Below are 25,109 nucleotides of genomic sequence, written 5' to 3' on the forward strand. Positions count from 1 at the left end.
TCTGAAACTACGTAAATTCCGTAGCAGTTGGACGGTATGTATATATATATAAATTTGATTTAAAAAAAGTACAATTTTTAAACTTGTAAACCATGTGATTATAAATCCCGATGATTAATTTTAAAATTGCATGAATATATAAATATGAATCACATGCATGATTTTAAATTAAAAGAATATGAATCACATGCATGATTTTAAATTAAGAGAATATGAATCCCGAAATGAGGCTTTTTAATCACGTGAATATGAAACTCTATATCGAATTCAAAAAATGCGAAAATACAAATCTTGATGCGTAATTTTTAGATCACGTCAATACGAATCACGATGCATAATTTTTGAATAGCGCGAATACGAATCCCACTGTCTAATTTTTAAGCATGTATAAATAAGAAAATCAATGTTTGATATTACAACCGCAAAAACGAATCATGACATTGGATTTTAAGCTCGCGTGAATACGAATCACTACATAGGGTTTTAAAAGTGCGTAGTTACAAATCGCGATATTGGATTTTTAAGTCTCGTAAATAAGAATCGCAATCTACGACATTTAAATCGCCTGATTAAGAATTGCAACGTTCAACTTTTAAATCAGGTAAATACGAAAGTCAATGTTTGAGGGAGGAATGAGGACTTCAATACTTTCCCTTCGCAGAAAATTTAATTGCTCATAAAATATTTTAACTTGTGCAAAAAAAAAATTTCAGTGGAAATTAGCGGAAAAAATGGAAAAATCTGAAAAAAAGCAGAAATCCGCGAATTCGCAGAAGAGTCACATCCCTGATTAATTAATTAATTTTAGTTTTAGATGGGAGAAATTTTTTTTATTATTTAATAAAATGCAAGTAAAATAAAATTTCATTTTTGACCTAAGTAGGAATCGACATTAAAAATTTTTTTTTTACATTACTTGTTTAAAAGACAAAAATGAGAAACAAAATTCCCTGTATTTTCTTAGTTTGTAAACAAGAAGAAAATCAAAATTCCCTGTATTTTCTAGGTTTTCCCTGTGGGGTGGACACCCTGATTATTATATTACAAAAAACGAAGCTGCACTATTCACTTTATTTTCTCTCAATTGTAATTGTAAAAAAAGTGACACGTCCTCTGATTCACATATTGTTGAGCTTAATAACAGAGTTTGAATGTGTACAGTACAATATTCTTCCTCAAAAATAGCACATTTTAAATAAAAATATGTTGCAGTACAACATAAATAAGTTAAATAACAATTTAAAATTTCAAAATCATTTTAAGACTAAGATAAAATGTTGAAACAGTTTTATAACCTTAAAAATAGAAGAATATTAAAAACATAATATAAAAATAAATTTCCATGTGGTCTGTTTATGCCTAACAAAATAGCAATTTAGAAGCAAGATTAAAAAAATAAAAATTGTACATTTGATGATCAGCATGATTGGACCTAAAAACAATCGAACTCGACAAACATTAATGTACATGAAAAGTTACTTAGAATTTATGCGAGTGTTAAACACTTTCTCTCAATTTACTCTAATTTATCATGTATAGATACAAAAAAAAAGCTTTTAGTTTATTATAGGAGGTTCCATCAGAAACAGTTGTGACTAATTGCAAAACAAGAGACTCGATGAAAGATATCCTGTAATTGGGAGGAATGGAAGATATTTTTTTATTATCCATTTTGAATCCATAAAATTGAATTTTAGCCCATGAAATATTTTACATAAATTACATATCACGAAATAAGGTAACAGTTTCTTGATATGAGATGTAAATTAAGTCATGGCAGTAGCAAAATATTTTTAAATTTGCAGCTGTAACATAAATACTAAACTCATAGGAAAAGCTATTAAGCAAACTCTAATTTGAAAAGAACATATTAGTGGTTATTTTGCAATAATATGTTTATTAGCAAGCATTAATTAATCTGAAATCAAATTGTCCTGTTTAAAAAGTATATTTAATCATATTCCTTTTACTGAAAATGTTAAAAATATAGATTTTCTAAGAACCTAAAAATTTTAATGAAAAATGATACTTATTTAAATAGCAAAGTAATTTTTTTTTAAAAAAAAATGAGACCTACACATTTGGTGAATTTATAATGAAAACTTGCTAATTTTAACTGGCATATCAAAACGAAAAATATTTGTTATAGTATGTAAAAGATATCTTACAGTGACGGTGGTATTGGGTTTAATGACAGCTGCTCTTGGAAATTTATACGTCACTTCAGCTCCTTCACTTTTTTGAACCAACTGCCAACTACCCAGAGACAACTCCTAATAAGAATAAAATTTTTGTTGAAATTATCTCTATTTTCTGCTTAAAAAGGTAAAATACTTTTACACCAACCACTTAACACATAGTAAGCCAACTATCCAACTGGCTATAACACAGAAATATAGTAAATAGAAATTATCGTTAATGAATGCAATTTAAATTATCACTGTTTTTAAGTGTATACATTACTTAATTATCTCTCTCTCTGTCCCTATATATATATACAGGGGTCTGTCTAGGTTTTTCTGAAAGGTACCTATTTTGTGAAAATTTTGACATAATTTGTGAAAAATTAAAAATTATATTAAAAAGTCAACACAAAAACATGGTAAAAATATAGATTTATCGTTTCTTAAGGGATACAAAAATAAAATTTTAAGAAAAAGTACTTTGTGAAACTACCGTTCTTCCAAAGTTGAATTTGTGAAACTACCGTTTTACCTAAAATTGAATTTGTGAAGGTACCGCTAAACGGTAGTAAATTCGGCCTGGACAGATCCCTGATATATATATATATATATACAAAATTATGCATGAATTTTACTATTAAATAAAAAGTAACACTTAGGTAAAAATGCCAAATTAAAAAAAAAAAATCTAAAATTTCATACTTCATCATAAAATCATCAAAAAATAAATTCATTACTCCAAATCATTTTTTCAGTTTTAGTAAAATTTTAAATTCATTTCCATTGTCTTTTTGAAAATAATTTGGTGAAAAATGGGAAAATGAGGTAGTGTTCTTTGCTTTCATTTCTTTTCACTTCCTGTTCCTATCAAAACGAAGAAAAATATTGTAGATTGGCTGTAACAAAATTCCAAGACTCTTAATTGTTAAGGATAAAAAATTCATTTTAAACAGATTATTAAGAAAATTCTTAAAAGCCTAATTTTTATTACTCAATAGTAACACCATTGTATTTTATATGAAATGATGAATTAATAATCCAGATATTTTAATTAAATAACATATTTTAATTAACTAACTACATCAGAAATCTATATAAAATCAATAACAGCAAAACATTTCATTTTGCATATGAAGAATAAAAAAATTACTTGCCTGCTTTCCTTTGTTATGAATTTTTACAAATTTTCCATTGACGTCATGATCAGAAATTTCAATATCACCTGACGATGTTTGAACATCTGACTTTTCAGATTCGGCAAACATTCGCCTGCGTTTGACACCCCTCATGGGATTGGACCTAGGCTGAAGAGGGGATGGACTGCTGCCCCGTGAGTTTGTAGGGCTAATATTAAGCCTGAAAATCATATATAACAGATTTAGTTAACGTACAGTTTATTCCACATTTTATAAACCAGGTATAGAAATTAAATTGCGCAAAGTTAAACACAGGAAAATCAACAATAGATAAAAATGTTTTAAAACAGGCAGCTGGCCCTTATCACCGGCTTCCGCGTGGTTGTGAGAAATTAAAACTACGTTCAGAATATCTGCTACATTTTAGATTTCCACATCCAAGATTTTCCATGACTAATTCCGAGAACTTTTCATGACTTAATGAAATTACTATTTTCTCCAACAAAAACACCACAATAAATTTAAAAAAGCATTATAATAATATTAATTGAAATGATAGGTATAACCAAAACTGATATACTCTGCATCTTCATATTTATAGCTCTTCAATTTAAAAAATAGAGTAAAGAAAGAGTTGAATCAATAAAATATCTGAAAAAAATACTAAAGCAAATAATTTCGTTTTTCATTTTTCTGTAGAATTATATTCTAAAGATACTTTTCTTATTCATCAGAAAGGAAAGAAATACTCCTGAATTTTCAGTTCTTATTTCAGAATAATAAAAATTCGCCAATGACAGTTCAGCTGGAATTTCAAATCGATAAAATAAATAATAATAATAAAAATTCTGAAATCAGAGAACTTTAAAAGATACTTCGCCCTAGTAGTAATGATTTTTTTTCTTTCCTTTTTTGAAAGAAAACCATAATTTATAAAGAACATGATAAAGATATTTTATATTTCAATAAAATATGGCTGTGAGTGGGGATTTTGTTACAAATTCAGATAATCGGAACACCATGAAATGGGGCGGAGGTTTAAAAATTAGATTTTTTGGTGACCTAAATCCATGACTTTCCAAGATTGTTTTAAAAAAATAGTTGAAATCATGACAAATTTTGTTCAATACTGAAATTCATAATTTTCCATGACTTTTCAGGAGCTAGATACCCTGTAGGTTCCTCAACTAAGTTTTAACAAAATTAAAAATGAATTTGTTGAAAAAGAACATACAAATTGCTACACATAATCAAGACAAGAGAATGAACTCCATTTCTTGAAAAATCTTACATGACAGTAGTATTAGAAAGAGAGCAAGTCTCCGCTTTTAAACATCGAGATCCGACATCATCCACCAATCACAAACTGCTGATCATCTTGCACAAGTAGGTGAAAAGTTGAGTAAAAACTGTCCTCTCCTGTGAGGAAAACACTGTCATTGTGGTTCGGTTGCAACTCCCGGTGAAAACTCTACATCGAACTTTTATGAAGTCATCCCATGACACAACTAGAGTTAAACAATGAGCACAGATTTGGTTGATTTGATGCAACCATCCTATTACATTTGTAGCAATGATTAGTAACGTGATTAATTTTTCTTCATAATTTAGGTTATCACTTCACAAATTTCCGCTACTGATTAGCCAATCAGTGGATATGCGGGTTCTTTCATTTTCAACTTCTTATTCTTAAATTTATAAGATAAAATAACACCTCTTTAAAAAACCAAGACACATTTACCTTCGATAATTTTTTTTTAAAACAAAACTAATAAGCATTTATGCAAAATGGAGGTAAAAACTACAGAATCCTTTTATGGATAGTTTGATGGAAATGGAACTCAAATTTGCTTTTACCAAATTATTATTTTTTGTTTAGGAAAAAAAATAAAACCCAGTAACAAGGCAGTTTCCTTGTAACAAAAAGATTCATAAAATATTGCGTTAGTATTTCCTATCGCGCTTTTCAAACCATAATAAAATAATTCTTTAATGAGGAAATATGTTTCCATTACAACCATTTTCATCAGCAGTTTTCATTTTGAAGTAAACCACAATTCGGTTTATTTTATTCATTTTCAGCTTAAGTATATACACCGAAAACAAATTCATAAGTAGAACAAATAGAACAGATAGAATAGACAGATCAATATAGGACAAAGACTGCAGAATTAGCGGTCGGAAATAAAACCTAATTTAAGATTATTATTGATAAAATGATGAAAAATCTACTTTCCTCTAATCAAATATTTTTTAAATAGTTTTTTATTGGTTAAAACCATTCACAATTACCTTAATAAACTTTATTCGTAAAGTCTGAGTTCCGCCGAAAGAAGGTTGATTATTTAGGGTTCCAGAACTGAAAGAAACTGGGAACTGCAGGTGTAGGCTTTTTAATAAAAGAACAACAACAAATCTTCTTGATAAAAATAAAAAATAAACGATCTGGACGGCATACTGTTATGAACAAAGACTGGATACAAAACATTGATGAGAAAATTAGATGAAGCAGGCGCTTCGCTATTAACAAGCTTCCTCAGCTACAGGTTTCAAGATCAGTAGCTTATAACATTGTTATTGACAAACTTCATTACAAAAAAAAAAAGAAAAAAGGGTTGAGCTTAAATGTTAAAAGATGGGTGCTTAAATGTTGACAGCAGAACATAAATCAAAATCGCCAATGGGGACTACTTCATGACAATGCTTGGTTAACACAACTGGCCAATTTTCATCGGGAAGTACTGCATCATCCACCATATAGCCCTGACATAGCATCATCAGATTTTCACCTGTTTGGAAAACTTAAGTAATTTCTTGGTGGAAGTCATGGAAAATGATGACATTTTGAAAGAGACTATTACCAACTGGTTTAACAATCAAACGGCAGAGTTCTTTTAAGATGGGATCCAAAAGATCTTGCCACAACTTGAGAAAAGTTTCAAAGTTAATGGTGATAATGTTGAAAAAAGAATGTTTATATACTATTTTGTGAAACAGTTTATGTTCATAAATAAAAAATAATGCCAGTTCAAGAAGACACATTTGGAACATAAATACAAATAATCTAGAGCGTTTCTCACCTTATTTCTTCCCCTTCGAGTAGCTTTCGATAAGCAGCTATTTCTAAATCTAAGGCTACTTTAATGTCCAAAAGATCACGGTATTCGACAAGTTGACGCTCCATTTCTGAACGAAGATTTTTGAGCTCTTCATCTTTTGAATTTAAAGCTTCTTTATGCCATTCTCTTTCTTGTTCAAGCATCTTTTCTAAATCTTTGATTCTGTGCAACAAAGATGAATTCTAAATAAATGAATAAAATGTCTTTTGAATTAAACATTACATTACTGAACAACAAAGATTAAAAATAAAATAAAAATGCTACTAATTAAAAAAAAAATTGAGTGTCTATGCATTTCATGTTTGAGTTGAACCTTTTCTTAAAAATTCAGTCGAAGTGGAGAGACATTTTTGTGAGAACGTGTTTTAACTTTCAAGACTACAAAAGAAACCTTAGAAATAACATTTACTAATTACAATTCACTTTACTTTTTTAGAACAAATATTTTCCACAAGTGTTTGTTTAAAACAGTTGTTAAAACAGTTCTATGAACTTCTCCTTAAAAGGTTTTTAATGTAAAAATGTGTTCCTAAATTTACATTAAAAGAGACAATTAGGAAACAATTCTTTCAAATCTGCATTGTGGAAAACAATAATTTTAGATAAAATTATCACACAATTCCACAATGACTACTATTTTTGGGAGACAAAATAGTGTTTACAAGAGTATCTTTAAAATCTTTACTTTAAAGTTTTAACTTTTAAAGAAATCCAGAAAAAATCAGAAATGTTTTTTTAAATTTTTTTTTTTATGAAAATGTGCCTTAACCTTAATCTTACATTGAGACAGTTAAGGAATAATTTTTAACAAACTTGCACCCAGGAAACTATATTTTTGAAAATAAATATTCTTTATGAGTGTCTAATCTTTAAGATTGAGCAATACTTTTACTTTCAAGCATTAAATATGCAGGAAAATATCTTTTTTTTTGTTGGTTTATGAAAAAAGGTTTAAAAGTACTAACTTTTACAAATTTTGGGGGATGAAAATTATTTTTTCTTAAATATAAATATTTGTTTTAAAAGTGTCTTTTTTTTTTTAAATGGTGTTAACAACTTATCTTTTTGGAAATTCAGTCAAAAACTTGATTTATCAAAATTGGTTTTAACATTTGATGTTATAAAAAACATTTTAAAAATTTGTCAAAAATTTAAAATCCAATTTAATGCAATATAATTTTTTAAGAAATTTAGTTAGATCTAGAAATTATTTACAGGTGTTTTAACTTTTAATATTTTTTATGAAAAGGTTTTATAACTTAAATTTTTTTTTTATATAATGGTGTTTCAACTTTTAATAATACAAGGAACAAACTTAGGAAAAATGCTTACAATTTTGCAATGCAAAAGCTATTATTAATACATAAATAGTATCTACAAGCATATGTCTTTAAAATGTTGCCATACATTTTGCTTTTACATGCTATTTTGTTAAACATTCAGTCAAAAATAAGAAAGTTTTTTTCTTTCAGCATCTGATCATATGTTTTAACTTTAAACCCTAAAGAGACTCCCTTAATCTCTCAAGAAATATGTGGGGAGAGCTGTTATCGATCTATGAAAAGGTAGCCCCACCATAGAATTGAGTTAACATGTCTTATATTCTAGTAAATTGGAATTGTATTTGTGTAGTGGTAGATACACTACAGTACTCCCCCACCAGAATTATATGTGTGAAAGAATTCGATGAACGGATATCACTAGTTGATTCATTGCTGTTTTGTGAGAAGCCGGGAGAGCTGTATTAAGATCACTGTACTTTTGTTGATTTAAAGAGCTGTATTAAGTTCACGGTCATGGTTGTTCCTGTGTTGCCTTTAGCAGTCGAGTGTATGCAGGCTGACGTTGTGTGTGATCGAGACTGAGTAGCAACAACGCAAGGAGGTGGATAATGCCACAGTCACGAGTAGCAAGTCAACTGTTCATGTGGACCCATATTTCTGTCTGTCCTGCGTTCATCTCCACTACTGTGTGTGGACGCTACTGGGCGGCTAGGGCCCATGTAGGCTAAGCATGTCACTATGCATTCTATTCTATTCATCTCTTTTTGCCTTGTTTTTCTTGTTATTTTATCCTTTTTGTTCTTTTAAATTGGCCGGACATTCTAAAAAAATTTTTTAAAAATGTGGATCATCCATCGAAGTGGGCGTTACTGCCAAGATAGGGGTGTTCATATCGAAGTGGGATTTTCTGCCAAGGTACGCATGTTCACATCACATCCGAAAGTCAACAATGTAGAGAGCATATACTAGTGAATTGGAATTATATTTTTGTGGTGGTAGATACACTACAAAATAATTCTCAAAACTTTTAACTGGAAAAGCTATCATTATGATTTATTTCAGCAACGATGACCTATAGAATTTTAAAATTTGAAGAGACTTTAGTTTCAAAATAAGTAAGTTTCACAGTCTTTTATGATACCAGATAGCTATGACAATAAACTTTGCATTAACAGGGTCAGGGGTCTGTCTAGGTTTTTCTGAAAGGTACCTATTTTGTGAAAATTTAGACATAATTTGTGAAAAATTAAAAATTATATTACAAAATCAATACAAAAACATGGTAAAAATATAGATTTATCGTTTCTTAAAGGATAAAAAAATAAAATTTTAAGAAAAAGTATTTTGTGAAACTACCGTTTTTCCTAAAGTTGAATTTGTGAAACTACCGTTTCACCTAAAATTGAATTTGTGAAGGTACCGCTAAACGGTAGTAAATTCGGCCTGGACAGACCCCTGAGGGTTGCCACTCAAACATGGAAAAAAAAATTCACTGTGTTTTCCCTCCAGATATTATACACAATATATTAAGAGGAAACAGACTGCACTTTTGTGTGAGCTATATTGTATTAACTATACTAAATTTTATTACCGGAGAAACTTAGAGAAAAAAGGTACAGGTGAACATATTTAAAACAAATAATGCCGGAGTAAATAAAATAGTTTAATATAGCTGAAATATCATCCTTAAATATGCCATAGATTTGGCTTTGAGTGGTCACCATTTTTTAAAAGACGAAAATAAGAAACGAAATTCCCTGTATTTTCCCAGTTTGTTAAGAAAAAAAAAATCAAAATTCCCTGTTATTTTAGGTATCCAGGTTTTTACTGTGGAGTGGAAAACCTTGATTAAGAATTATTCATTGGATTAGGTTGGGATTAATTTGCAATGACTTACATGCATGTAAACAAATTAATTTGTAAACAAAAAACATAATTTTTCAAATAAATATATACAAACGGTGGCTTCCAAATTAGCATTCTTTGAATTAAGACTATCCACTTTAGTCTTATAAGTCCTGAGTTCATCTCTGTAAGATGTAGAAGATTCTGTGTAGCGATCAAGTTTTTTTTGTAGATCTGCAATCTAACAAATACATTCACAAATTATTAGAACAGAAATACAGAATGAAAAAAAAATTGTCTACAAAATTACAAAGGTAAAAACGTTTTCAGTCATTTTAAACAATAAACTATGACATAATGAGGAAGAATTCGCACATTCAGTATAATGAATTGTGTTTCATTAACCCTTTAAAAGACTAACTATATGCGTAAATTTGCATAAAATATCCCCACCAAGCAAAGAATCCCCCATTGCCCTACGAAAGTTCTTTTCAGTACAAGAAGGTAAACAGGAACTGTGTGCCAGGGTGATAGTAGTAGGGTTAATATGTCTCTGTTTAAGTAGGATGACCAGAAATTAAAGTTATGTCATGAATCCGGCCACTTTTTTAGTAGTATCAATCTTCAAATCCTTTTGACTATGTCTAAAATTGGACTGACTTTTTCCTGCTATGCACTGCTTTAACATGAAATAGCAACATAAGAGAAGCAGTTATTCTATTGCAGGAAAGTACAAGCTTGAAAATTTGGAAGAATACTGACTCAGAAAGTTAATGTTAAGAATAAAACTTAAAGCACTCATCATATAAAGCAAATAAATTCCTTGTACTTTCATTTATTCTTTTGAGTAACAAATGGTTCTTCAATATTTATAAATATTTAAGCAAATAATATTATTATGGACTTCAAAGTTAGCAAAAAATCAACCTTACCAAATAAACTATAACAACAATTGGCCCACCAAAACATGGAAATAAAATTTTAAGTAAATTAAGGAAGAAAGCAAATTAAAGAGTCATGATAAAACTTTTCTATAAAAATCCTGCTATCAAAACTCATTCATAAATCACTTTCATTTAAGAACATGAATGGACAGATTACTGGTTAATTGTTGACTATAATTTATTCACTATTAACCAGTGTTCTCCCTAAGCATTTTTCAAAGGGCGGCCCGCCCTGCCTGCCCCTTTCCCGAACTGATGTGCCCCTCATTGCCCTTTTTATCATAAGCAATCCGCCCTTTTAGAAAAATTGCCGCCATTCTCGCTTTCTTCCCTTATTCCCCACCCCTCCAAAAAAGAAGTCATTTTTCTTTCTTGGAAAAGGGGTATTGCTGGCTTTCTGTGACAGATAACGGCCGATAAGATAATCTCCGTGAAGGGGGCGGAGATTAACATGATAAACGTGTTTTGAACTCTTTACTTAGCCAGTTTGCAAAAGCTTATTATAAATTACTCTATCTTCTTATCTTTCTTGAGTTAGCCACTATTTTGTCTTAGTGAGGAAGAAAAATATGCCGTCCAGCGAAAGAAGAAAACGACAGCGTGATAAAGATTTAGGGAAAATTAGCCAAAATTGTAAGAAATTAAAAGATTTCTACTTTACCAGTTCAAAGGTAAGTTTCTAATTATTATTAATTGTTTCCATTTGTAAAGATTTTTGTTCCGTTCGATAAACGCAGTAATTCCTTAATAGGAAGATATATAGGTCCAGGAACGGCCTAGTCAGTTGCGATCACACGCGATTTAAGCCCCGCTATTGTTTTACTGTGCTATTTTTTGTAAAATTTTTATTAGAGGTGCCACTGTTTTTTTTTTATTATTACATATTATGTTATTTACTTAAATCTAAAATATTACACACACGCGGCGATAGTTTTATAACTTGCTGAACGTGCCCATAAATATCCCGCTAGTTAACTATGCTGATTTTATACAACTTTTATCGAAGGTTCAGCTATAATGTTTTGTTATTTTTAAATATTTTTTTATTCATTAATCATTTTTAAAGTTATCTATAATTAGATTCAGAATAAAACGCGCAATATGTCGTAACACGTGTGCGTCAAGTACCGAGTTTTGTTTAATTATTTTTCTTCTATCCTAATTATTTACGTTCTTTTGTTATTGTTTTTTCTTTAATTAGGACTTATTAAATAAAGTCCAAAATAATACGCGCACGTGAAGAATGTTTTATGACTTGCTGTCGTAAAACGTGAACATAAAGGTTCCGCTATTTTACTATTGTGGTTTTATGTAAATTTTATCGAAGGTATATTGTTTTGTTAATTATTTTTAAATTTATCTATAATTAGATTCAGAATAAAACGTGCAAGCTGGGGGGGGGGTTATTTTACAATGCGATGTTGTAACACGTGCGCGTCAAGTATCGCTATTGTTTAATTTTTTTTTTTTTTTTTACTTTTATCTAAAATGTCGCTACGTTCTTTTGTTATTGTTTTTTCTTTAATTAGGACTTATTAAATAAAGTCCAAAATAATACGCGCACGTGAAGAATGTTTTATGACTTGCTGTCGTAAAACGTGAACATAAAGGTTCCGCTATTTTACTATTGTGGTTTTATGTAAATTTTATCGAAGGTATATTGTTTTGTTAATTATTTTTAAATTTATCTATAATTAGATTCAGAATAAAACGTGCAAGCTGGGGGGGGGGGTTATTTTACAATGCGATGTTGTAACACGTGCGCGTCAAGTATCGCTATTGTTTAATTTTTTTTTTTTTTTTTACTTTTATCTAAAATGTCGCTACGTTCTTTTGTTATTGTTTTTTCTTTAATTAGGACTTATTAAATAAAGTCCAAAATAATACGCGCACGTGAAGAATGTTTTATGACTTGCTGTCGTAAAACGTGAACATAAAGGTTCCGCTATTTTACTATTGTGGTTTTATGTAAATTTTATCGAAGGTATATTGTTTTGTTAATTATTTTTAAATTTATCTATAATTAGATTCAGAATAAAACGTGCTGGCGGGGGGGGGGGGGAGATTTTTCACTGCGATACGCGTCAAGTACAGCTATTGTTTAATTTTTTCTTTTTTCTCATATGTCGCTCGCTACGTCGTTTTGTTATTGTTGTTTTTTTAATTTTAAATTCAGAATAATACGCGTTTTACACTGCGATGTTGTAACACGTGCACGTCAAGTACCGCCATTGTTTAGTAATTTCTTTTTCTTACTTTCATCTAAAATGTCGTGTTATTGTTGTTTCGTTGATTAAAAGTTATTTATAAGTTATCCATAATTTGATTAAAAATGAAACATGCAATATTTTACACTGCGATGTCGTAGCAGATGCGCGTTAAATCCTGCTATTGTTTTATTTAATTTTATCTGAATTTCAAACTTTTATCTGAAATGTCACTACGTTATTTTGTTATTGTTGTATCTCAAATTTAAAGGCGACGCAAACGGGTGCTCGTTTTTAATACTGATAGCTTGTTCCAATTTTTAGAAATTGCTGGGGGGCACTCCAAATTGGTTAAAAAATGTCAGAATGATAGTTAGCGTATGTGGGTTTTCTTTTCTTTTTTTAATTATCTTTATTTCCAGAGCTGAAATTAATAACAAAAACGAGGCTGCAGAAAGTGAATGGGATTAACATGTGGGCGAGGGCGACTACGAGATTTATAACAAAATCACAAGCTGATTTGATGTTATTAAAAAATTAATCTGCCGAAAAGTATACAGATTTTATTCAAGAATTTGCTACTTAATTAAAAGCTAAATTCTAAAATGAATATAATTTTGCATTGCGTTTTGTCATAAGGTTCGATAAATTAAAAGTGCCCTCGTAAAATAGAAAGAAAGGTGTTAGATTTAACTTTTAAAATGAGTTTTTCGAAAATAATTTTGCCGCTAAATACAGGGGTGAAAATATTCTACGATTTTTCCAATTCGTGTAAATTTTTTTTAAATTTCGTTTTTAAATTGTAGCATTATTAATATTTGTCTTGACAAAAAATAATAATAATTTAATTTTACTTTTGTGTTAAAAATCAAAAAATTTAGTGAATTTAAATTATTTTAAAAGTTATGAATATAATTCAGGTATTCAGGGGTGATTGTGAGTCCAACTCAAAAATCCGGAAAATTTCTTGAGTAAAATCATTAAACATTAAAGACGCATACCGCCTTTATAAATTTAAATCATTGATATTTTCAAAACATTGAATTCTAAATAAATTATATACAGCATAACTTAAATGAATAATTATGTATAAGTTTATTTTTATTTCTAATCACATTTATTGTTCTACCAGAAAAAATATTTACAAATGAAAGATACCAAGTATAAATTCTAGTTCTTCTACTTGGGCACTACAGCCTTTGACAGGTCATGGCCGTACCAAAAAGTTTTTGCCATCTTGATCTATTCTGTGCTATGGCCTAGTTCTAATATTTTTAAATAAAATATGCAAGAATTTTTATACATAAATGTGAACGATGATTTCTTGAAACTTCGGGACCTAAGATTTCCGGAGTGCAATTTGGGAAAAATCCGGATTTTTTCCGGAGCACAATCACCCCTGGTTATTTATTGTCTGCGTGAAAATTGCATTGATTTTCCTCTTTTTTTTCATATTTAATTACTAAACCACATTGTTTTCCGTTGTTATTATTACAGACTTCTGCACAAAGTGCAGAAATTCAGCAAAAGCTACAAGATGTGACGGATATACGAGATGTGCCAGATGAAATTAGAGATGAGCCAGCTGAAATAAGAAATGTGCCAGATGAAATACAAGATGTGACGGCTATACGAGATGTGCCAGATGAACTTAGAGATGAGCCAGCTGAAATAAGAAATGTGCCAGATGAAATACAAGATGTGACGGATATACGAGATGTGCCAGATCAATTTAGAGATGCGCCAGGTGACATACAAAGTGTACCAGGTGACATAAGAGCTGTACAAAATCCAGTTGAAATACAAAAGGCGCCAGAGCAGGAAAACAAGGGAAGTAATAGCAACAGTAAGCATAAAACCATCTTTGATGTGAAGTGGCTGGAAATTTTTAAGTGGTTGCGGCACAATGAAGTTGAAGGTAAGGAGGTGTTGCATTGTAGCCTTTGTATAAAGCATAACTGTGGCCACCATAATGCTTGGGTTAGCAAAGGCATTACAACAATTCGACTCGACAAAATTAAAGAGCATGAGAAATCCCAGCTCCACACATCATCAATATCTGCCGAACTAGCGGAAGAGAATGAAGATAGCGACACAATAAATTGTGAGTCTGAGGAATTTGCTGCTGTTAAAGCTGCTATGCAGTGTTTGAATTTTTTAATACAGCACAATTTACCTCACACTACTTTGTATGAGCCTTTCCTTAAGTTTTGCATGGATGTCCTGAAGAGTCCAGTACTTTTGCCTCTTCAGAAAAGTAAAAATGCTCATTATAGGAGTCAAAGAGCTATGTATGAGTTTTTGGATACAATGTCTTCTGTTAAGAGGGAAGATATCATAGAAGAAATCGGCGAAAGCCCATCATTTTCTCTACTGGTTGATGAATCTTCCGATGTCAGCAACAGAAAACACATGGCAGTTGCCGTGAGGTACCTGAAAGATGGCTGTGCAAAAATGGCATTTGTTGCGGACAAGCAAATTAAGGACGGTAAAGCTGAAACTATTTTCACAGAACTGCTACCAATAATAGAAGACTGTGGCAGCTTTAAAAAGATGTCCAGTTTCACAAGCGATGGCGGCAGTGCAATGGTTGGCAGACATGAAGGAGTCGCTACAAAAATCAAAGAAAAGAATAAAAAAATTATCTCAATGAACTGCCTCAATCACAGGTTGGCCTTAGCCACGAAAGATAGCTTCAATTCTTTGACGCGATTTGTTAAGTTTGATGAAGTATTAAATAGTACCTATAAGTACTTTAAGTCCAGTTGCACGCGGACAAGTTTGTTGGTGACTGTGCAAGATGTATTTGGTGTTGCCAAAGGTACAACAATAAAGAGAGCCGGTTTTACTCGATGGCTTTCGCATGGCAATGCCATTAATTCTATTCGTAAAAATTACAAAGCCATCCTGACGAATTTGGAAAATACTGTAGCATGCGGTGAAGAAAGTTCCAGTCTGGCAGGGCCAAGTGCTTCAGGACTTCTAAAGCTGTATAAGGATTTTGATTTATTTCATATTGTTCATTTTATGTGCGACGTACTGGATATACTTGATAAACTTGATCTTTTTTTCCAAAGAAAGGAAATTGATCTAGGTTCGATTCAGATAAATATTGAAGGGGCTATACGAAGCCTCAAAAAGTTGAAAAAGAAGCCTGGGGGTGCATTTTGCAGAGGCATTGAAGAGAGTGCTCGCAAGTTGGGCATAAATGCACCAATTGAATCTAGCAGTGGCGCATTTTCTGCTGATGCCCGTAGGTTTATAACTTATCTGGTAGAAAATATGGAGGCAAGGCTAGAAAGCCAAACAATTGTCTCTAGTTTGGGAGTGTTAAACTTGGATAAGATAAGAGCAACATCATTTCCATCAGCTTATGGAAATAGTGAAGTTCTGGAGATGTCAGAGCATTTCAGCATTGACGATAGTGATCTGTTAGAAGAGTGGGATGACTTTAAGACTTTTTTTTTATCGCCAGACTTTGAATGTATGGACTTGAGTATAAAAAATTTATGTGCCACTCTCTGGAAGTCTGAAAGCATGATTGGGGACAGATTTCCTCTAATCAAACACTTGTTAAATGTAGCATGCTCTATTGCAGTTTCAAATGCTGAGGTAGAAAGAATTTTTTCTGCAATTAATCTTATTATTACAGATAAACGAAATCGCTTGCATGTTGAGACAACAAGCAAAATACTGATGTTAAAGATGAATGAAGAAGTTGATTTCACAAAGTCTGTAAAAAAGTGGTTGCGGGGGAAAAGAAGGCGCATTTTCAATAAATAATGTGACTTAATTTATAACAATTATTCTAACAGGGAAGAAAATTCTTCTTATCATTTTTTTAGGTTTTATTTTATTCTATTCATTGTTATTTATTTAAAATTGTTGTAAAAATTGCATAAAGTAACAAAAATAATACTAATAATTCGCACATACATTTTTAAGACTACTATCAGAATCTGGAGATATTTTAGTAAATGCAAAGACAGAGCTAGCTAAATTTCATACACAAGTTTTCTTTAAATTCAAATATTTTTAAATAACATTCAAAATTTTTACTAAATTTTTCATCAAATAAATTCCTGATATATATAATATTGTAAAAAAGAATATTTTAATCATGGTTCTCTCAAGTGTATTGATGATATTATTTATTAATAGAATTTTTTCTTCCTTTGAATTTTAAATGTTAGTTTTTTTCTAACTCGCTATGATTCTATGCATTTTGAGTTCATTATTTTTTTTTGTGTGTGTGTATTTTTATGTACAGTAAAGAGATTTTTTTTTATTATCTTATTTAGCTTTTGTCTAGTAGTTTCTCAAGTTATCTCATCATATCATTTTTTAAAATATATATATAAATTTGCTTAAACATATCTCATATCATTCTATGTAATGTTACTGAATGAGTTCGAAAGTATCATTTATAAGCTCAAGAAGTAAATTTAATTTCCTAAAAATCATTCTTTACTAAATACATTACCTGAAATAGCCTATTATGTTAAGTCTTAACTATCTAGTCATTAGATGTCATTCTTAACTTGTTGTAAATTTTTTTATCAATTTAATAATAAAACAATCGCTTAATTTAAAAGGTTTTTCCAATTCCTTACAAAAACATTTATAAAGAATCATTTGTAAATATAAAATTAATTTTCCTCACAAGTTAATTTCACTTATTATATGTGAACAATAGTGAATAGTTTAACTCCATTTTATGATATAAAAAAAGAAAGGTCTGCTCTTATATTTTTATTTATTCCACAAAAAAAGAATCACATCTACTTTTTCTCAATAAAATTGATATTTTTCTTTGAAAGCACTGTGTCAGTCTGTTTTTTGAAAGAATACTTTTAACACCCAAACCTTGAATCACACATGCATATCTATATTTTGTTTATAATGCTATTCCTAATTTTTTTCTATTGATTTAATCCAGAAATGCCTCCCATTATTTATCTTAATAAGCTTGTGAAAAAATGAAACTTGCTATAGACAGAAAATTATCCATGATTAGCGAAAGTCTTGATTAACATTTTTTTTCTTTCTTTTTAAATATGAGCTAAGCTCATATTAGTCACAAAATATACTAAAATTAAAATTTTTAAGTACTGCATTTTTTCAAATAAATTAGTTTAATCAAAGAAATTAACAACAGATTAAATTAATGAAGAAATTAATTAATTTCATAGATATGCAAATGCCAGCTCTTTTGTGTCATATTGGGATTAAAATTTTAAATATTTCAGACTATTGAAAATGAAATTCATAAAATAGCTGAGTAGGCGCATTTCGAAACCGAAGGTGCCCCTTTGGAACTGAAAGTGCCCCATTTAAGACTGAAATGCCCTTTCCAGTCTAAGAGCACCCTGCCCTTTTTTATTTCTAGGGAGAACTCTGCTATTAACTTTATATTAAATTTACCATACTTATTTTTTTTATATAAATGATTTGCTTTTCTAAAATAGCAAAAATTTTATTTTGTACTACAAGTCTACTCTATAAATGCAAAATACCCAGGTTTTAATAACTTGGGGTAAATACCCATAATTCATACATATCTAGGTGTTTATCAATTTTATTAAAAAATCATGTTATGTTTTTCTTTAAAATTCTGTACAGTTAAAGCACAATTCGGTTGTGTTTAAAATTGTCAAAAGTTATTTATTTCCTCTGAAGAAAAATTTATTTACTTAAACAGGTAAATTATTAGAATTATATAAGTTTTCTTTAGTTGAGAGTGGTTTAATCGCCTTTAAATTCACATTTCTGACTAGCATTTTTGCCTGTGCTTGGTATAAGTGGAGGCCCTGTATAAACTAATAAAGATAATAGAAATCATTCTTTGGAAATATGTAATAAAGAAGACATAGAAAATGTTTCTTATCACTTCAATTAAAAACAGAGTAAAGATGTTACCTTTGATTCATACAAAGCTTCAATCTCATCTCTGTTAATATGCAGCTGAGTTTCATATTGTTCCCGTAATTCTTTTAAAGAATCTGCAAGCTTCTGTTCATAACTTTCAGTTAACTTAGAATTTAACTCCAAAATTGCAGTCTCTTTCAAGTGCTTAGTTTCACTAATCTCCTAAAATGAAGAAAAGAAAATTTCTTTTTAAAACCATCAAATATTAAAATTAAAAAGCACTATTACCACCTTAACTAATTTGTTGTTAGTTTAGAAAGAAAGAAACAAGTATGATATTAATTTTTTCTTCGAGATTCTAGGTAAAGTGGACGAGTTGAACATTTAGAATCATCAATGCATTCTGCATTAATCAATTTTTTAAAAAATTGCTCGAGCATTTTTTTACCGACCAGCATAATGTGCTCATTTGTCATTTTTTTTTTTTAATCTTTAAGTTTGTTTAAGAGATGTAAAATTTTACAAACCTCACACTTTAAAAACTGCTATAATAAAAATATATATATTTAATTGAACAAGCGAAACCTAATAAACATGGCAATTTATATCTGGAACACATTAATATTAATGTTCCTAAATAGTTTTCAAATGCAAGTAGTTCAATAACTATAAAACAACTGCAACTACACCTTTAAGCACAAAAATATGCACATAATTTAAATGATCAAGAGCATTGGAATCAAAAACCAGCGAATTTATCTATTTCTGTTTGCTTTACAAAATGTAAAGTTATTGTGGTTTAATTTTCTGGCTGTATAATAAATTTTTACTGAAATATGAAAATTCTTCAATAACTTTTTACATAATTAACCGTTTTCCTGATTATCTCGAGTACATATATATTGCAAATATTTATCATCTCGAGAAAACTCGGACGTAGCAGAATTCAGTACATTTTGTTTTATCACGTTTTTAATCGGTCGGAAACAAAAAACATGTTTTTGCTGTCATTGGAAGTTTGTCAAGTTTTATGTAAGAGTTTTGGTGTTGGACTGCACACGTGTTTTATGCGACTGTCCAAACGATGGTTGCTAAATTTACATAGCAATAAAAGTTCTAAAAAATTACATTACCCTTCACTGACGTTTGAAAAGTATCATTTTGTGTTGTCCCTTGTTCTAAGAACTATCATACAAAGACTAATATTTAACTTTTTTCATTTGCCCGAGATCATTCAAAATAATTGGTAGAGTTAATAATGAAAAACGAGGATCTGAACAAGTGCACAATTAGTTGACATCTTAAGAGAGGAGTCTCACGTTATTCAGTAAGCTTCACAGTATTTCTATTTTCTTTTTTCCTTCAAATTGGTTTGAATATAGTTTTAAGGATGAAAAATATTGTAAAAATAATTACACATGCTTTAATTTGTAATATAATGGTAGTCATAAATCAAACTTCTTTTTAAAGACACTCACAGGAGTTTCCTTTTAAATTTGCATGTTTAAAAGGATTTTAAGGACAATCGACATACTTAAAGATTTAATATACACTTTGACATATACAGTTTAATACTGAGCTCTTTATACCTCAAACCACCAGTACATAAATAGTATCTTCTCTAATCATCACACGAAATGATTGAGACTGAGTGAGGTCTGTATGTCACAACAATATGCAAATTGCTTGAAGTGTAAACAATTAAGAAACCTCTCTATAGTTCAATTAAGTTAAGAAAACACAACTTATGGTAATCCTGAACATAATTTTAAAAAACTATTTTGTAAGCATGTGTTCTGACCATATATTATATATATATATATATACAGGGGTCTGTCCAGGAGAAAATTATGACCGTTTAGCAGTACCTTCACCAATTCAACTTACGGAAAAAGGGTAGTTTAGCAAAATACTTTTAAAAGAGCAAGTTCTAAGATCCCCTGCCATATAAATTTAAATTTTTGTTGTCATATCCCCACAAATGAAATGATGAAGCTGTCCCTCGGTAAAGTTTACAGAAAGTCGAAGTTCACAATATATTATTTTACACGTTTTTCTAAATTTATTCCAATAGAACTTTTTTTTCTGTATGACCCAGTCGAAAATGTTCTCAGTATGGAGGCAACTTTTAGTGTTGTTAAATGTATGCTTTTATTAAATTCAAGTTGAAATTTAATTATGGACAATCAATTTTATGAATATTTAAATTTTAAGTACAAAATTTTACAATAACAGAATTATTTTTGAACATATGGAAAAAATATAGAGAGAAATTTACCAGTCATGAATAATTTTCATGCGTAGTGACAACAGGGTGCGTAGCCAAATCTTTGAATCAAAAATAAGCACTTTTTAAAAACTTTTCAAGCACTTTACAAAAATTTTCAAGCACTCAAAAAATTCATATTCAATCAATGATATTATTGAAAAACAAAAACTTTTTATAAACAGTTTTAGTGTTAAAAAAAAAAAAAAAGAAACGGGCGTAAATCAAAACAATCAGTACCTTCCCGTATCACCGAGTGAATTCAACTTGACCCTGAACTCAGAATAAAAGTACCCTTACCCCCTACGTCAAAAAAAGTGTTAGAAGTAAAATAAAATAAACAAGAACAAAAATAAATTAAATTAAAAAGAAAAACATTTCATAAGGATCTGATATTCTCTATCCGAATTGGAGCACTCGGGTTTCGGTTTCAAGTGTGCGCATGCGCAAGTCATAACATGGGTACGACATGAAGTCCGCGTCAATGATTACGTAGCAAACTCCCCATTTTTCGTGAAATGCGTGCGATCCACCAGATATCACTGAAGGAAAGAAAAAATATTATTCGGAAGAAAAGCACTTATTAAAAACGCCAGCAAAAAAAAAGCACCTTTAAAAGCTTTTAAAAACAAAATCCCCAAAAAAGCACCTTTAAGTACTTTTTACAAACGCTACGCACCCTGGACAATTTTTGAAAATATTTTCTTATTTTACTGTACTTTCGTGTTGATTTTTTAATATAATTTTCACAAAATAGATACTTCTTAAAAAAACCTAAACAGACCCCTGATTTATATATAAACTTAAACATTCAGAAAAAGTACAGAATACCGAATATTCGTTAGATCCCTACTTTTTAAGAGTGACTATCTGTTAACAGCATCATAGGAAAGACACATTTGGATTTCAGCCAGAAGATGTGAACAGTGCCCTCTTCTCAAAAATTATGCAATAACTTCAGAACTTACAGCTGTAACAGATTATTAAATCTGCCTGTAACTAAGTATGTGCACCCTATGTTTTAGATCTGCCATCTAGAATAATATAAATGCAAAAGGACACCTGGTACTAAATTCCCCATACTCTAGAATTAGGGGGGGGGGGGGGGGAAACAATTTCAGCCCATCAAAATTTGTTGCTAAAGAACTGTTGCCAGAGATTGTAATTATACTAGCTAGCAAAACTACATATTTCATTCTTCTTTTAAAAAAAGGTCATTTTATTCATACATGTTTAAAGAAATTTCTATTTTGAATGGAATAAAGTTAATAATAAACTAACATTTTTGTATTGAGAAAAATACTAACATTTGCCCATTAGCAGACCAATCAATACCTTTTGATGGACGGATTCTTTAAATGCCAACTCTTCTTTAGAACTCTGATATCTGTTTTGGAAATCCACACGAGTTAAAGTTTCATCATCCAAATCTTTCTTTAAGGAAGAAACTTGTTGAGACAATGTCTTGATTGTACTCTCTAAATCCTTTAAGAAACGAACACACATTTAACATAGTAATTGCAGGAGAAACATTTTGTGACAATTTAATCTCTGTTGATATTTCAAAAATTAAAGAAAGAGTTCAGGTAAACCATCAAATGTTGAAATAATGTTTTCAAAATATCAAAATTTAAACAAATTATGGAACGATAACTTCACAAAGTAGTCATGCAATAATTTGTTTCTATTTTGTTATATATATATATATATACAGTATTAAAATTCGAAGTCTAGAGAAAAGTGAAATGACCTAGAGTAAGACATTAAGTTTCAAATGTTGAAAAACTATTTTCAAAATATTGAAGTGCGAACAATTTGTTGGAGAACTTTCCCACAACTTAATCCCAAGTAATTCACTCATAATTTGTTTCCTTTTCGTTGAAGTTCAGTATCTGAAACTTCAAGGTCATACCTTTATACACAAATATTGTTCGCGAATAATTTTTTACTACTATACTAAGAAAAATATATGCCTCTTCAAAAAAAGTTTGCATTTTATTAATTCCCAGGAAAAGAATTTCTATGCCTTTTCCTACAAATGCAAACACTATTTAAAATTACAATCACATAATTTAAAGTCACAGATAATGATAACGCACAGAGAATGAAGCCTGAAATTGTGAATCTCTTACAAAATGCAGCAGTCTTGCATATAAGAGTGCAAGAATCATCAAATTTAGCTCAGTGTATGAACTTGCAAACCAGCAATATATAAAATGATTTCATCAAACACATATAATGAAATAACGGTTTCATACGCTATAGTAAGTTGTAATGGGTTATAGTTCAATGAAGTGTGAGAATGTTGAATGGAACAATACAGGTAAACACCATGCTGTTTGCGGCAAAAATCAACATGGTAAAGAAAAAAATCTTATATTGCAAAAGTGAAAAATAATAACATTTTAAAAACATCTAACGAAAAAATCACCTTTAAGAGCTTTTAAAAAATGAAAATGGGCACCTTTAAGCACTTTTCAAAAACACTACGCACCTTGTTATTCAAAAAGTTGGGATTCCACCGAAAGAAGGCTAATTTATTTAGAGCTCTATTGAATGTAACTTCTTTCATATCATGTCTTTAAAGTTTAGAAATGCTTTCTACTTAATAAGTAATAATTGTACTAACTCTACATTGATTTGTACATCTTCTGTTTTCCGATGTTAAAGTTGACACTCTTCTTTGCAAATCTTGAACCAAAATATCACATGATTTGATTTGTTTCTCTGCATTTGTCAGCTCTTTCTCTTTCTTAAATAATCTAAATAAAAATCAGAAACTAAATAACTGAAAACATATACAAAAATATAAGGACTACTGGCCTTAAATTTAATTTTTGAATTATAGTTATTTTACTACATAGGAAACTAAATTTCCTTTGCAACTCAACAAAAAAAAAAGTTTATACTATAATTTTTTAAAAATTGTTTTATACAAATTTTTTTATACATAGACTTATGTGCCCTCTTTCTTAGATTAAAGACAAAATATTTAAAATATGAAATAAAAAGACTAAGCAATATTCGTATATTTAAAATCATTAATTTTATTAACTTTTTAGTAGTTGTGGACCCAATATATGTTTATTAGTACAGATGCACTTCAATGTAAGCATTTCGAAAACCAATATTTCCATGGAAAAATAAAAGGTTAAAACACAATCTAAATTAAAATTGTGCGTAAAACAAAGAAAACATACACAATTTAATATTCCAAAAAGTAAATAAATACTTTACTTCGTTTTCAGTTCATCCACTTCTGACTTGAGCTTCTCATTTGAAATCTGTAATTTAGCTTTCTCCTTTGCTGTATAATCCAACAGTTGACGAACATCAGCTAATTCTTTGTCATAAACAGTTTTTACTTCAACGACGGCCTTTTGAGTCGTTTCTTGGGTTGTTTGAATAAGTGTGCTTAATCTATTGTTTTCGCTTTCAAGATTTCGGACGGTATCTATATAAGTGGCCAAACGGTCATTCAAACTTTGCAATTCTTCTTTCTCTTGAACTCTTGTTATACGCGTGGGACTGAGACGAGACCGTTCGCCAGCGCTGCCGGCCCGAGGCGAAGAGATGCCGGTAGAGCGACGACTCATTTCTACCGGTCGGCGAAGCAAGTCAACAACAAAGTGAATTTCACTTCGATTCGATATTTCGAAATAATGGAACAACTATCTCACCGGCCGCTGGTGTTACGTTCACCTACGAATTTGCGGCGGTAACTCAAGAGTAGGGAGCGCCAAAGCTATTCTCACGCCAAGATCACGCCAGCAACGTAACTACAAAACGTAAAGTCAGGGGCTCCGGGAACTTATATTTTTAGGAGGGCGAAAATTCCTATTTTTCCGAATGAAATTTCGAATTTGAAATGAAAAATCAATAATATGTATATCTTTCTTTAGTTTTAATAAAAAAATATTAGTCGCTAGTATTTTCCCTATGTGCTAATTTTCCACCAACATGTTACTGATTTAACGACTTTATACTTAATTATTCTAATCAATGAACTGCGATTGCACAATGGGATAAGTTTGAACTATTTTGAAGAGCTCGGGATCTATCCCCAGCGGCGGCTTGAAGACAATCCAGCTTCGAATCGATGAGTATCATTTTATATTGAAATTAAAGTAAAGGCTTCCTGTGCGCAATGTGCTGACCACATTGTCACAATCAGCAAGTGCCACATCCTCTATGAAACACTTGACAAGTAAAGGGCTGAATGCCTTACTTTTATTATTTTAATCAATAAATAATAGAC

General features: G+C 30.2%; 1 protein-coding gene across 2 annotated transcripts in view; it reads right to left on the reverse strand.

The window, feature by feature from the left end:
* LOC107439264 (lamin) overlaps positions 1 to 24,647 on the reverse strand; it is a 34,575-nt gene extending 9,928 nt beyond the window's left edge. The window contains exons 1-8 of one of the 2 annotated variants that reach the window (XM_043051211.3): positions 24,089 to 24,647; positions 23,481 to 23,613; positions 22,187 to 22,336; positions 18,637 to 18,807; positions 9,682 to 9,807; positions 6,400 to 6,620; positions 3,338 to 3,539; positions 2,169 to 2,273 (exon numbers count right to left, since the gene is read on the reverse strand). In XM_043051211.3, the coding sequence (XP_042907145.3) occupies positions 2,169 to 2,273; positions 3,338 to 3,539; positions 6,400 to 6,620; positions 9,682 to 9,807; positions 18,637 to 18,807; positions 22,187 to 22,336; positions 23,481 to 23,613; positions 24,089 to 24,447 (1,467 nt within the window). In that variant the 5' untranslated portion in view covers positions 24,448 to 24,647. The remainder of the gene's footprint in view (positions 1 to 2,168; positions 2,274 to 3,337; positions 3,540 to 6,399; positions 6,621 to 9,681; positions 9,808 to 18,636; positions 18,808 to 22,186; positions 22,337 to 23,480; positions 23,614 to 24,088) is intronic. The other variant, XM_087150425.1, reaches the window with a different exon arrangement.
* Between the last annotated feature and the right edge of the window lie 462 nt (positions 24,648 to 25,109).

Source organism: Parasteatoda tepidariorum, chromosome 1 (assembly GCF_982258835.1).
Source record: "Parasteatoda tepidariorum strain Cologne lab strain chromosome 1, Ptep-v5.0, whole genome shotgun sequence".
Taxonomy (NCBI): Eukaryota; Metazoa; Arthropoda; class Arachnida; order Araneae; family Theridiidae; genus Parasteatoda; species Parasteatoda tepidariorum.